Raw genomic sequence first — 14,971 nt, forward strand, 5'->3', positions numbered from 1 at the left:
TTCAAGACTTAGAGACAGAACACAAAGAATCATGTCCTGCCCTGTTTAACTTATCCTTTTCTATATTTTCAAAGAACTATCAGAAAAATGTCACTTTACCACCATTTCTATCAGTAAGCATTTTGGCTATGAGTCGGAAACCAATGAGACATGAATCGAAACCTACCCAACATATATCCAAAGCCTGCTCAAAAAAAAAAAATTATATCACAAACATTTCCTCAAACCTTTTCCATTTATAGTCTATTTATAACCAGGCTCCAGATGAACACACTGTTTAAGCTATCTGTGATGAACTTTCACTAACAACTTTAATAAGATCGGAAGCACAACTATTTGCACTTCAAAATACTTAAGAACAGCATTATGGTATGGCAAAAAGAGATTAATGGAAATCTTGCACAAAAGATGAATGGCACTAGAAGAATACCAGAAAACTGGGGAAATGGGGGAGAAATTAATTGAACCTATACTTTTGATAAATATTTATTTTTTTGCAGAAGAAAAATGCACACTAGTTTGAGCTGTCATTATGCTAACCTATATCCTATTTTTCATATTATTAGTAATACATAATGTGGTAGTTTATATTCAAAAGTAAAACCAGAATGTATATACCTCATATATTTATCCAGAAATACACTAAGGTTACTATGGTTACGAAAAATCCATTACCTTTGAATACAGAATGAAAAAGTTTGACTTAAAGTGTGCACTATTTATTACAGCGATCATCAACAGCCTTCAGGAGGTTCTCTAACTGGATTCATTTTTCAGTGTCAAAACTGACCCACCACACCAGTAGCTTATGGTCTGTGCAAGGCAAAGAAATTTGAACTATATGAATTTTTAAATATGTTTTATACTAACTCAGGATGCAGAAATGGCTTTGAATTTTAAGGTCTTATATTAAAAAGAAAGTAGGGTCTTGGTACCCTTTCCCCCTTCTTGTCTGATACAAAATGCTTTCTTTTCACTTGCATCTACTACCACATACACATTCTGATGGGTCCAGATGCTCTGCCATGATACTTCTGACTCAGTATGTTGTCATTTTTAATTGTTGTTCCTGTTGTTGTTTGAATAATATCTAAACAAATAACTTAGGTACTTCATTAACCTATGCCAATTACATTAAAATAGGAAGTGAAATTACTATGCTTCGTTGTGCTGCTAAATAACAGTCATTTCACTCCTATGGAACAGTTTAAAACTAGGTTATTGACACGTTGCATAACTTAGCAGAAGAAAATGGATTACTAGTTAATGCACATAACAAATTAATTAAATAGGAACTACCCAGGAAAGCAACACAGTGTCTCTCTAAGAAATATTTAACAAAGACAGCAGGAACAAGTCTGTCAAATCTGCAGAAAATATCTTGTCATAAATACCTTACTGTTTACTTTTGCATTTTAGGGATGTTTTTTTAGCTAGATGGTACAAAGGCAAAAAAAAAAAGTTATAAAACCATTGAAAATGTGATTCAGCTTCTGTGAAAGAGCACAAGATTCAGCTACCTTCTGACAACAGCAAGTTCTATAAAGGACTCTTTAAAACATTGAACCCACTAGAGCTTAAAGTACATAATGCCCATCTAAACATTACCGTTCTTTTCCTCTAAAATGAGAAGGGAACAGTCATGTAATTATTTATAGCAACTACAAGATACCTGTCTGATATGCTATGTGGCAGAGAACTCACCTTTTACAATGTATTTAGTTCCATTTCCAAAGTAAATTGGTACTCCATTCATATACACAATGTATTGCGTAATGATACCATTTGGTTTTTTGGGTGGATTCCAATTCATCATCAGGGATGTGGGAAAGGATATTGCTGTGGGTGACTGCACATCCTCAGGAGCTGGTGGAGAAAAAAAGTATAGTACAGCACATGTAATACAGTACAGTGTAATATAGTATATAGTATTGTCACTTTCCACAAATAATAATTGCAGTGACCACCTACTATTGGAACTGGGTTTTCTTGTAAAGCTGAAATTTAAGAAGAAATTTTAGGCTTGCAAAATAAGACCATTTTGAGAACTCTTCTATTACTTGTGATGTTGTAAGGTCCTGCACCTAGGTCTGCACAATCCCAAGTACAAACCCAGGCTGGGTGGTGGCTGGCTGAGAGCAGCCCTAAGGAGAAAGACCTGGGGGTCTGGGGTGATGAAAACATGATCCTGCACTGTGAGTGCAGCCCAGACAGCAACTGTGTGCTGGGCTGCAGCAAGAGAAGCATGGCCAGTAGGGCAAGGGAGGGGATTCTCCCTCTTTACCTTATAGTGATCTTCCAGTATCTGAAGAGGACCTACAGGAAGGCTGTGGAGGGACTATTGACAAGGACTTGTAATGACGGGAACAGGGGGGAAGGGTTTAAACTGGAAAGGGGAAGATTCAAAATAGATGTTAGGAAAGGGTTCTTTGCAGTGAGGGTGGTGAGACACTGGCACAGGTTGCCCAGGGAGGTTGTGGCTGCTCCCTCTCTGGCGGTGTTCAAGGCCAGGCTGGATGAGGTTTGAGGAGACCGTTCTAGTGGGAGGTGTCCCTACCTATGGCAGGGGGTTGGAACTGGATGATCTTTGAGGTCCCTTTCAACCTAAACCATTCTATGATTCCACAATTCAATACATTTCATAACACTTGTTTGGCATAGATTTTATGCATATAACATACTGTAAGTTGGCAATGGATAATAATTTAAAAGCTGAATTTTCTCACCATTCCAATGAGTTATATACACTAGAAGCAGAGGCAATCCCATTGAATATCACAAGGGGAGCAGAATTCGGGCCTTAGTCTGGGAGGAATATCTTGTAATTTACAAGCTCTGTGCTAGCAATTTAAAACAATAACTAGCAGTGGCTGGCAATGTGAAAACAATATAAAGTAATGAATGTTTCAATAGAGAAACAGGGATAGCTGGAGGGTGTGATACAGTGTCTGTCTTCTGTATTGTCAATTTATTCTTACTAAGAGCATGCAAGAAGAACATTCAGAAATAGAAAACCCACACATAGACTTTTTGTTCCGTTCTTCTGAGGGACAAAACATGTTCCCCATGGCTTTATTTGATCTCCAAGGGAAAAAAGAAATCTATTGGTGCTTAAACTTTCTCAATATGACAGCGTATCTGAAAACAGTGAATGCTTTTCTCCAACACATCTAAGAATTCCTGCTTTATTCACCAGGCTGACAAAATAGGATGTAAACAATTTAATTTTTTTTATTACTGTATTAGGCCAGAAAGAAAACTACAACACTGTGTTTCATGTTTGTATCATCAGGGTCCATTAACCATTTGGCTGTCAGAGGCTCCACTCCTTCACAGGTAATGCCAGCAGACAAAATCAGTTAGTTTATTTAGAACTTCCAAGAGGCGATAATTGGATTTTGATTTGATTGGTGCTGCTGGCAGTTGTTAACGTGTTCATGTCAAAACACTGTTCTAGCAATGTTAGACTGTAAGTTTCAAGACTGTCCTCATCAGGACAACACCTTGCATGACTACCTGATTTGGCAGCACTTCAACACTGCAGCACTCTTTTCATCATTATGGCTGTAATTCACATTAACTTCATGCTAAGATTTTGTTTTATTGGTACTATGTTACTACCTAGCTTACATGACAAAATGAAAAAAAAAGAACTGGGGGAAAGAGGGAATTTTGCAGTCTACTCTATAAATTCTTCATTAGTCTACTGGTGTAAATTTGCAGTAGCTGATTATTTTATCTGGGTTGACATGGTTTTAGGATGGCAGAACCAGGAGATGTGGACTTCATGTTTAACTGAGAATGGAGTTCGATGTCACAGATGTTTTAGAAAGACTCGCTCCAGTAACTGATGTATATTACTTATCAGCCTAATATCTTAAGTCTAAACTGTAACATATTTTCTCTTTCTTCCTGCTCTAATTCTTAGTGTAACCATAATGCTAATTTGCACTCACAATCCTTAAGTCTGAGTGAAAGTACGAGCGTCCAGGAAAAGGGAAAATCTGAACAGTGATTAATAACTCTCTCAATCGGCATTTGGAGGTTTCATCACACTGAAATAATTGTTGCCCATTGCTAGTGTTTAGCAGTTAAAAGAAACCATGGAAATCAACCATTTGATTCTCAATTTCATACTGTGCCATACAATCAATTCTTTTTAGTCAGACTGTCTCTAGATTTACTTCTGAGCCATAGTAAAATGAGGAAGCTTTCATTAATCTTTCAGATGCTTCATATTAATGACAAGGCTCTTGCATGAACAATGTAACAGCAATTAAAAAGCCCATTAATCTGCATTACAGCTATTAAAGATGCATGTCATTAAAGGGTATGGAGTTTGATTCATTTTCGCACCCCCCCAAAAAATGGAGCAATTATGGTCTGGCAATGCACTTTGTCATCAAATTAGGTTGGGGTTTTCCAGCAAATGGCTTTGCAGCATTTAGCTCTTCTCCTGTTTTATTATTCATGACTGAAATGTGGAAGTCAAGACCTTTGAAATTACTTTACCTTCTTGTGGAGTGGAGATGTTCAATGCATGCAAGCTCTCAGTACAGCCAGCCAAAGTGCAGGCAGTTAGGGTTACAGCATAGTTTGTGAAGGGATGCAAGCCTGTCAATATGCCTGCAACAGAAGAAAGCAAGGTGTTAGGCATGTACACTGTACAGACTAATTACATACATACACAGACAGAAGTGAAATTTTAAGGTTTTCTGTTACAGGTTGCCACCACAACAGGCAGAAAAGACAAAATATTTTAAGGTTTCATTCCCATTATGTCATGATTTACAGTTTGCAAAACAAATTAAAAATAAATGGCATTCTATTCCCATTTTAATGGTAACAATGTTGCTAAATTTCTTCAGTTATGCTCACAATAACAAATAATACTTCTAGACTGAGGTGTATATTTTAATATCACTATGAAGGCAAAGGAGGCTTTTTCTTAGTCCCTGCTTGAAAGTTTTTGCAGTTACTCATTTTGGGTTTTTTTTTAGGGAATTTTCACTGTCTCGCAGAATAAAGATTTTTAAGGCTTCCTCTCCAATGTTTCCCCTACTCATCCACAAGCTGAAATACGTTTTTTGTGTGAAACATTCCATTTCTGTTCAGCTGCTTCCATGACAGTATAAAGAGCATATATTTGCTATACTACTAAGGGCATTGTAACTCTGGTGACATAGTAGCCAAGGGTTTACAGGGAAAAAAAATATCTAGTTTTTTCAAGTCCTGCTTATGTTAATGAGGAGAGTTGCTAGATTCCAACATATCGATCAGCAACTTATAGTAGCAAATGCCACAAATCACTGTTCACCACTTAAGGAAGTTACACAATATTTTGAACTGCAACATACAAAAGGACTACATGAGGGAAATGTGGTTTACAGTCATTTTCACAAACATCAACAGTTCTCATCATAAAGTAGGTCTGATAATAAAGTATTAAGACATGAAAATGCAGTAACAAGTGAAAGAAGGCCAATTCACGTCAAGTTTTACTTCAAACCCTGTTCTCACCTTAACACTCACAGCTTTTATCATTAAAAAAAATAATTATAGCAAACAATGATATTTTGGACCTGTCTGGCTCTGGGATTTGTAAAGCAGCCTGAAAAACAACAGTATCTCAGAGAACCATAACTCTTGGCCAAACATTCCATAGACCAGTAAGATTGCAAACCTCCGCAGCATTACATTTAAACAGAAATTACTCTTTATAATTTTTCTTCACTGAGTTACTACATGGAATGGAGCATAACTTTGGGTCTCATAAAAAAAATGTATTTTTTCCTCAGTTAAGCCCTTTATATTCACAAAAAGAAATAAACCCTGGAGAATTTGATGCTGGAAGTTAACAGTTACAGTACAAATATACTATTTTCTGAGCGAACCAATACAAGTCTGTGAATGTTTAAATTGTGTTTACTAACAGTTGTGTGGAAAATATGAGATTAGATTTCACTGCATTTGTAATGTTTGTGTCTTTTCTTGTACTCAATCCAAAAAACTTCAAAGGTTGGCATTGCAATCATCTTTCTATCTGAATTCTCTGGGGCCCAGTTCTACTCTTACACTACGAGTAGTCGCATTTATTTCAGAGCAATGTTAAACTAAAAACAGTGAATCAGAACCTGCTGTCTCTGGTTATACTTTTTATTTTGCAATTCTCCAGTTACCAGTGGAAAGCTGTATTGCCGCCACTACCAAAAGTAAATGTGCCACCAACCGTATCAGCCACCATCCAAGCAAATGTGCCTCTAAACCTGCCTCTGATGAAAGGCAAGTAGTCTTAAGAGTATTCAAAAAGCAGAAAATAGGAAATAATGATGTTGTAAAGCACTACTGTACCTGTAAAACCAGGATATCAGAATCTACAGTAAGTTCTGCAGGACCGAAGTTTCATCAGTAAAAACAACAACAAAAAAAACCCACCTTTTTTTTGCATAAGACTTAGTACAAAGAGATTAGAAATGATTAAACAAGAGCAAGCATAAAAGTAGTAAAAGAATTACATGTAACAAACATTTGCAGAAACCAAATCCTCTGTGACATTTGCAAGTCCTCAGTCAAGGGAAGCATGGTATATGCCATCTCTCTATTCACTCTGCTGTGCTTTGTGAAGCAATTTAGTTTTATTTGTGCATTTAATACTTGTAGCATTCTTTTCTTATGAAGCCGTGAATTTATGCTCCTTGCATCTCCTGATGGAAAATGTTCTGTGGGGTTACTGATGGCTTCAGGCACTGAAAGCTGCAGTAGCACGCATCCAGGAAGATGCCTGTAGCTATAGGTTTGGACTGGCCTGCTTGGTTTACTTTTGACAAAGTAGAAAGCTTTTACATAAAGCACCTGAAGCGCAACAGTGTGCAGATTGCATATGCAGGTTTGTGCAGGGGACTGAGAATTTGAAAACAAAACACAGCAAATAAACACTTCTGCAACAGGAGGCTTACATTAAAAATGCATTCAGCAAAGGCAGCAACTGAAAAAAAGATTAATCTGTTCCTTTCCTAATTGATGTTTTTCCTTCACGTGTGCTCTTACACAATTTTCTTTCAACAAAGAAACAGACGTGCTGCATAGGTAGGCCATGGAAAGTGCACAGATTTTATTTACATACTTCAGCGAACTATTTTTTTCTCTGCTGCCAACCTATCTGTTTGGCCAGCATCCACTGTAATCTGTTCTCCTTCATTATGTTAATCTGTGGGCGGAAAGATTTCTGTCATCTTCAAATCGCTTGTACAGCAATGGTAAACACCTTGGCCTGCCTGTAATTGGACAGGTGTCTGCATTGGTGTCACCCGGCTTTTAATTCAATTAAAGAACTGGCTGCTCTGCTCTCATTACCCACTCATTTCCTCTGCACTTGTAGTCAGCCAGTGAAATTTACACTCGGTGTCTGACTAATCTTAGAGTACAAAATCGTCAGTCCCATAGCAAAGATCATCAGTGATACACGTGAATTAATTTACAGCACAGCAAAATAAGTTCCACAATTAAAATAAAATAGCATTAAAAACTTTCCACAACTCTTCAGTTACCACACTCTCAGACTGGCTTCTCTTGTATATCCCAAATAATTGCTGATCTGCTAAGAGTCCATTAGGCTTTCCAAGGTGTTCAAAGCCAGGTTGGACAACATCTTGAGCAATCTGGTCTAGTGAAGGGTGTCTCTGCCCATGGCAGGAGGGCTGGAACTAGATGACCTTCAAGGTCCCTTCCATCCCAAACTGTTCTATGAATCTATGAACTACACTTGCATATATTCTCTTAATATTAACAGGAAGGAGGTAAATTGCACTTTGGTTGGGAGACAGAATTAGAGGCACCATCACTACTCAAAAAGAGGGTCAGCCTCCCACACCTGGCATATTAGTCCCACTCATTCAGCCTGCCACTGCTGAGCACCTGAATACATCTTGACTTAAAATTTACATCACAGACTACATTCCAAGCCTTAAAATTCACATGGGAAATCAGAGACAGTAAATCATTCTAACACATCACTCCTATTTGCCCACACAAAGAACCTTTAGAAGTAAATTCAAGTTCTAACACAGACATTTTGACACAATGACCCCATGAAACTGAATAATGTCATTTGTTACATATGACTGTAAAGTTAACAGTCTGAAAGAGTGATCTGGAATCAGACCTAGAACACTAAGACCACTTTATATGCAGAACCAGTATTTAATTTTCTATACATTAATTTAACTGATCTTTAATTATTTGCAGTATTTAACACTGAGGTTTAGAATGATGTCTGAGAGAAAATACTAAGTTCATTCTTGCAGATGAGGGACAAAAACATTGACAAGGACAGCATAAAAGGGTTAATGAATTTATGGTAAAATGGATACGTGGACCATCTTGAGTTAGTTGCATCTTTATATCCATTTCATTCAGCATTCTATCACATACAGTATATGAAAAGACTAAATATCTGTTCAGTACATCTGCAAGGGAAATAGAAGCACAGAACGGTTTAGGTTGGAAGGGACCTCAAAGACCATCCAGTTCCAACCCCCTGCCATTGGCAGGGACACCTCCCACTAGAACAGGTCACTCAAGGCCTCATCCAAACTGGTCCTGAACATCTCCAGGGAGGGAGCAGCCACAACCTCCCTGGGCAACCTGTGCCAGTGTCTCACCACCCTCACTGCAAAGAACTTCTTCCTAACATCTAATTTGAATCTCCCCTCTGCCAGGTTAAACCCATTAACCCTCATCCTGTCACTATAAGACCTGGTCTACAGTCCCTCCCCAGCCTTCCTGTAGAGGTCCTCTCAGATACTGGAAGGCCACTATAAAGTCTCCTCAAAGCCTTCTCCTTTCCAGGCTGAAGACCCTCAACTCTTGTAGCCTGTCCTCATAGCAGGGTTGCTACAACCCTCTGATAATCTTCATGGCCCTCCTCTGGACTCGCTCCCACAGTTCCGAGTCCTTCTTGTGTTGGGGGCTCCAGAACTACACACAGTACTCCAGATGGGGTCTGAAGAGAGCAGAGTAAAGGGGCAGAATCCCCTCCCTTGCCCGTCTAGCCACGCTGCTCTTGCTGCAGCCCAGCACACGGTTGGCTGTCTAGGCTGCACTTGCACACTGCTGGCTCATGTTGAGCTTTTTATCAACACAGACCTTGTACATTTGGGTAGATCAGCCAGATTCAACAGTATTCTGGTAAATTTTGAGTGCAAAAGCACTCAAAAGAATTGCTTTAGCACTAGGGTATTAGGGCTAACAATCCGCTCACAAACACTGAGAAACAGATTCCAAGCTAATTTCAGTATTTTAGCAATCCCCTCATGCACTTATAAGACTTTTATGAAAGCAGCTTCTCCACTGTTCCATTACCTGTATAATGTTTCCATGATTGAGCGAAGAACTCACTGTTATTAGAATTGGTGGTCGGGGGTGGCAAGAGTTCCGAGTATCAAAATTAATAAACAATCATCTCATGATAATTAATTACCCCTCCATAACACTCTCCCATTAAAAAAAACCCCACCCATATCTGCTTGGATATATATGGACAATTCACGCACATGCAAAAACCTATTTAATCTCACAGGTTTAGCACAAACACTGAAGTTATTTCCTTCATCCAAGAGAAAATCTCTGCAAGGTCAGTTCAGTTTATGGGGTTTTTTTACAAATAAATCTAGTTAATTTTAATTATAATCAAGCACTACCTTCATATGCAGCCTGAAAAATCATCTTCAATACCGAATATTAAGATTCTGAAAGTCAACTGCAGAGCTTACCCACATAAATCCCATTTGTTTCACAAGCTGACAGTATTTTTTGCCAAAGGGACTTTTCCTTGCCAGTTTTTTTTCATTGTTTCATTCCTAGCACGCAACTTTTGAACTATTTTGAAATACACATATAACAAATTGAAACAACACTTGGCCTTATAGACTTACCCTTTTTTTTTTTCCACAGAATCAACCACGTTGGAAAAGAGCTCCAAGATCATCCAGTTCAATCTATCATGCAGCCCTAACCAGTCAATTAGACCATGGCACTAAGTGCCCCATCCAGTCTTTTCTTGAATACCTCCAGGGATGGCACCTCCACCTCCCTGGGCAGCTCATTCCAATGTCAATCACTCTCTCTGGCAAGAATTTCCTCCTAATATCCAACTTATACCTCCTCTGGCACATCTTGAGACTGTGTCCCCTTGTTCGGTTGCTGGTTGCTTGGGAGAAGAGACCAACCCTCAGCTGGCTAAAACCTCCCTTCAGGTAATTGCAAACAACAATTAGGTCACCCCTGAGCCTCCTCTTCTGCAGGCTGCACACCCCCAGCTCCCTCAGCCTCTCCTCACAGGGCTGTGTTCCAGGCCCCTCACCAGCTTTGTCATCCTTCTCTGGACACGTTCCAGTACCTCAATATCACTCTTGAATTGAAGAGCCCAGAACTTGACAGTACTCAAGATGTGGCCTGACCAGTGCTGAGTATAGGCAAAGAATAACCTCCTTTTTTAAACTTTTAAAAATATAAAGAAAAAAAACCCCAAATCTCTGCTCCCCAAATCTAAAGATTATTTAGCCAACTTGAATGCCTGAGGTCATACAGCATCTGCCTACCAAAGTCACTTGTGTGTCGAGATGCATCATTGCCACAGTACACTTAATCACAGTCCACTGACCAGAAAAGGAAGTCCTCAACTGACTTCGTGTTTCTGACAGATTGTAGAAAAAACTGTTTAAGTACATGCATCTTCTACATATGCATTTCTGGACTGAAAGCCTGTGCACATCAATCTGTCACATACATCTGCATTTTTAAAGCATCTTCTACCATAAGTACAGTATGAGTCATAAAATTTTGAAGAATTATTGAACAAGAGGGTATCTGTTCCAACTCTCTGGCTTGAAAGAGAAAAGACCAAAAAAGAAGAAAAAAAAAATAAAGGAAGGCGGTGGAGTGGTTTAGTTAGTGCCTTTCTGTGGCTTGGACCTGCACCCCTTTTTCCCCCAAGATAAAAAGATCATAGCCAAATACACACCAGTTCCACTAGCCTTAAAGATGTAATAAAGGTTCAAGGAAACCTGTTACATTCCATGCAGCACAGGGCAGCTCAGTGGCTGCTTGCATTTACAGAAAACCTTAGTCCAACAGAGCAGATTTTCTGCAAGACAGTTAATTCTCAGTGTTTGCAGACTGAAAGACTGTTACTTTTTTTGCCTTTTTTTTTAATGTCTATAAAAAAGCCCATATTAACACCCCTTTTCATCCTCACAAACATTAGGAAGTTGATTTTACCATGTGCATAAGGTGAGGAGACCTTACTGTCACCTTTCAGAACATAAAGGGGTCCTGTAAGGCAGACTGGGACAGTTGTGTTGCAACATGACAATAGACTACACGTAAGGACAAAACGTTTTACAATGAGTGTGGTCAAACATGGAACAGGTTGCCCAGAGAGGTGGTAGATGTCCCATGCCTGGAAATATTCCAGGTCAGGTTGGATGGGGCTCTGAGCAACCTGATCCAGTTAAAGATCTTCCTGCTTACTGCAGAAGGATCAGACTAGATGAGCTTTTAAAGGTCCTTCTCAACTCAAAAACCATTCTGTGATTTCTCTGAGCCCTGCAGCCCCACCAGTGAGCCCGGCCCTATCAGTCACTGGCAGACCTCATCTCCTCTTCTGAGAGACTCCCTAGCTAGTCTCAAAGCTCAGGCACAGCTGAGCCACTTTGATTAACCATATTAAATCATTACATTATAACTTTTTCTGAGATATTTATCTGCCAAGCATAAAAGACTAAAAGGTTAAAAGTAATTACAAACACATGTCAAGGGAAGGAGGGAATGGCAACCACAGGCATTCAGAAGGGAAGCTGTCAACAACAATTTTCTTGTTATCACGTGTGCAGCCACAACTTTAGCAGTTGGCTACTGTGGCAACAACACAGATAGCATGAACTGCAAATAACACACAAAATTGAGAGAGAAATCTGTGAAAGGAATACTAAAAGCTCAACATGAGCCAGTAGTGTACACACAGCCCAGACAGCAACTGTGTGCTGGGCTACAGCAAAAAAGAAGCGTGGCCAGCAGGGCAAGGGAGGGGATTGTATCCCTTTACTCTGCTCTCAACAGACCCTATCTGGAGTACTGTGGGCAGTTCTGGAGCCCTCAACAAAAGAAGGACATGGAATTGTTTGAGCCAGTCCAGAGGAGGGCCATGAAGATGATGAGAGGGCTGCAGCACCTCTGCTATGAGGACAGACTACAAGAGTTGGGGCTCTCTGGAAAGGAGAAGGCTTTGATGAGACCTTATAGTGGCCTTCCAGTATCTGAAGGGGGCCTACAGGAAGGCTGGGGAAGTCTTGTAATGACAGGACAAGGGGGAATGGGTCTAAACTGGAAGAGAGGAGATTCAAACTAGATGTTTAAGAAAGAGGGTGGTGAGACACTGGCACAGGTTGCCCAGGGAGGTTGTGGATTCTCCCTCCGTGGAGGTGTTCCAGGCCAGGTTGGACGAGGCCTTGAGTGACCTGTTCTAGTGGCAGGTGTCCCTGCCTATAGCAAGATGTTGGAACTGGATGCTCTTTGAGGTCCCTTCCAACTTAAACCATTCTATGATTCTCTGATTCTATAAATGATTGTGAATTCTTTTACAGTGCGTTTTATTTAAAGATTATTTGCAGTTTTCACTAGTGCTCTCTGCTACCTGTAACTGGGAGCTGGTAAAATGCAGGGGTTTGTTGATCTCCTGAATTCTACAATGAGAGCGATGTGAATTATGAAATTATTTTCTCATACGACTTTAACAGGAGAATCATCAGAGGATTATAATCAGTGGCACAGAATCTGGTTAGAGGCAAGACAGCTGTGGTGTACCCCAGGGGCTGATACTGGGACCAATACTGTTAAACATCTTCATTAATGACCTTGATGATGTGGAAAGTGCACCCTCAGCAACTCTGTAGATATAATACAAAGGACAAGTAAGGTGTTAAAAACTCTAAAGTATGTCTTTTATGAGGAGAGGCTGAGACATATGGGACTGACCAGCTCACAAGAGAAGGCTCTGGGTCATCTATCAATGTGTATAAATACCTGACGAAAGAGAAGAAGCAGCAATCAGACTGTCCTCAGTAGTGCCCAGTGAAAGAGTAAGAGTCAACAGCCAGAAACTGAAATACACCAAATTCCACCTGAACACAACACTCTTTCACCATGAGAGTGGTTCAAACACTGGAAAAGGCTTCCCCATAGAGAAATATCTTTATCTGTGGAGATATTCAAAACTCAGCTGGACATGTTTCATGGGACATCTGGACCCTAAAGACCCCATGATTCTGTGGCATTTTTGATTCTGAAGTAGAAGCAAAAGTTGCTCAGAGATTGCACTGGAACAGTGTGTGCTAAACCTTCTTTTGTTTAAATACCACTTCTAATTTGTATTCCAAATGTTCATGTCAGCATGTGGAATGCCCTGGAATGCAGAGTAAAGCAACCCAGCCTTTAGAGAAAAGACTTCAGTGTAATGACCCAGTACTCCCTCTATTACTCTGTTGAGTGGGCCTGGCTGTATCCAAAGTGTATTGATGTTATTACACGTTTCTTTGAAGGGAAGACAGGCTAGCACAGTATTCCTTGAACCTCAGAAACTCGCACTTAAACTTTACGCTCCATCCCAGAACACAGATCCTGAATACCATGTTGAAATATACTACCTCATCAAATAAATTCCTGTTTCAGACAGTCAGAACCTCATTTTAAGGATTTTAATCTGGTGAATATTCCTTCCTTGGATGAGAGTGAAAAAATAGTTCGACATTTTGAAGATTACAGGGGTCAAAGTTTGATGGATTTTTGTCTCTGAGGAGTAAGAAATAGGATTTTTAGACTGTGGGATTACATATTTTTAAAAACCAAATTCATCTTTAATATTTAGGTCAGCTTTTCTTTTTGACAATAGGTTCTTCTGAACTTGACACATGCAGGACAAACTTCTGGGAAATGGGGAATTCTATGAATAAATTAGAGAGAGATGTTGAGGTACTGGAACATGTCCAGAGAAGGGTGATGAAGCTGGTGAGAGGCCTGGAACACAGCCCTGTGAGGAGAGGCTCAGGGATCTGGGGGTGTTTAGCCTGGAGAAGAAGAGGCTCAGGGGTGATCTCATTGCTGTCTACAACTACCTGAAGGGAGGCTGTAGCCAGGTAGGAGTTGGCTTCTTCTTCCAGGCAACCAGCAACAGTATCAAGTTGTGCCAGGAGAGGTATAGGCTGCATGTTAGGAGGAAGTTCTTCACAAAGAGAGGGATTGGCATTGGAATGGGCATCACCATCCCTGGAGGTGTTCAAGAAAAGACTGGATGGGGCACTTAGTGCCACGGTCTAGTTGATTGGATAAGGCTGGGTGCTAGGTTGGACTTGATAATCTTGGAAGTCTCATCCAACCTGGTTGATTCTATGATTCTAGGAATTTTTGCTACTGTGCTCCACTTAGAACCCTATTGCACAAACAGATCATGGTAATTGTTCAAAAGAATTTCTAGTCTATGTCATGGTAGGGCTGCTGGCCCAAAATAAGCTTAATAGATATCCTGGCTTGCCCAGGCATGTTTTTCTACTCTCCGTGAGAGAAGCAACCATGGGAAAAGAAGACAAAAGAACGTGGAGCGACTAAGTCTATAGACTCTGGCCTGCCCACACTTGTTTTGGTCCAGTGGTAAACAAAATACACACACTTAGCTTGTGCCTGCCTTGGTGCAAGGCCTATGCTTTTCCCAAATTTGGGTAAAGCAAGCCTATGGCTTTACCTAATACAGTCAGGTTTGGCTAACCGCCATTTTGATTGGCTGTTGTGTCCAATGGACAATTCATCTAAGCCCACCTTGATAAAAGTGCCTACCAAACCTTATTCGTGCTGTGTATATGCAAAAACAGACAAGCATTACTTCATAGTTCCACAAAAGGAGGTATAAGCATATTATTAGATG

General features: G+C 40.0%; 1 protein-coding gene across 1 annotated transcript in view; it reads right to left on the reverse strand.

Annotated features, from left to right (window-relative positions):
• The window catches only part of USH2A (usherin), a 411,816-nt gene that overhangs the window by 217,714 nt on the left and 179,131 nt on the right, over positions 1–14,971 (reverse strand). The window contains exons 30-31 of the mRNA XM_064164511.1: positions 4,513–4,626; positions 1,705–1,866 (exon numbers count right to left, since the gene is read on the reverse strand). Coding sequence (XP_064020581.1) covers positions 1,705–1,866; positions 4,513–4,626 — 276 coding nt within the window. The remainder of the gene's footprint in view (positions 1–1,704; positions 1,867–4,512; positions 4,627–14,971) is intronic.

This window comes from Pogoniulus pusillus, chromosome 25 (assembly GCF_015220805.1).
Source record: "Pogoniulus pusillus isolate bPogPus1 chromosome 25, bPogPus1.pri, whole genome shotgun sequence".
In the NCBI taxonomy this organism is placed as follows: Eukaryota; Metazoa; Chordata; class Aves; order Piciformes; family Lybiidae; genus Pogoniulus; species Pogoniulus pusillus.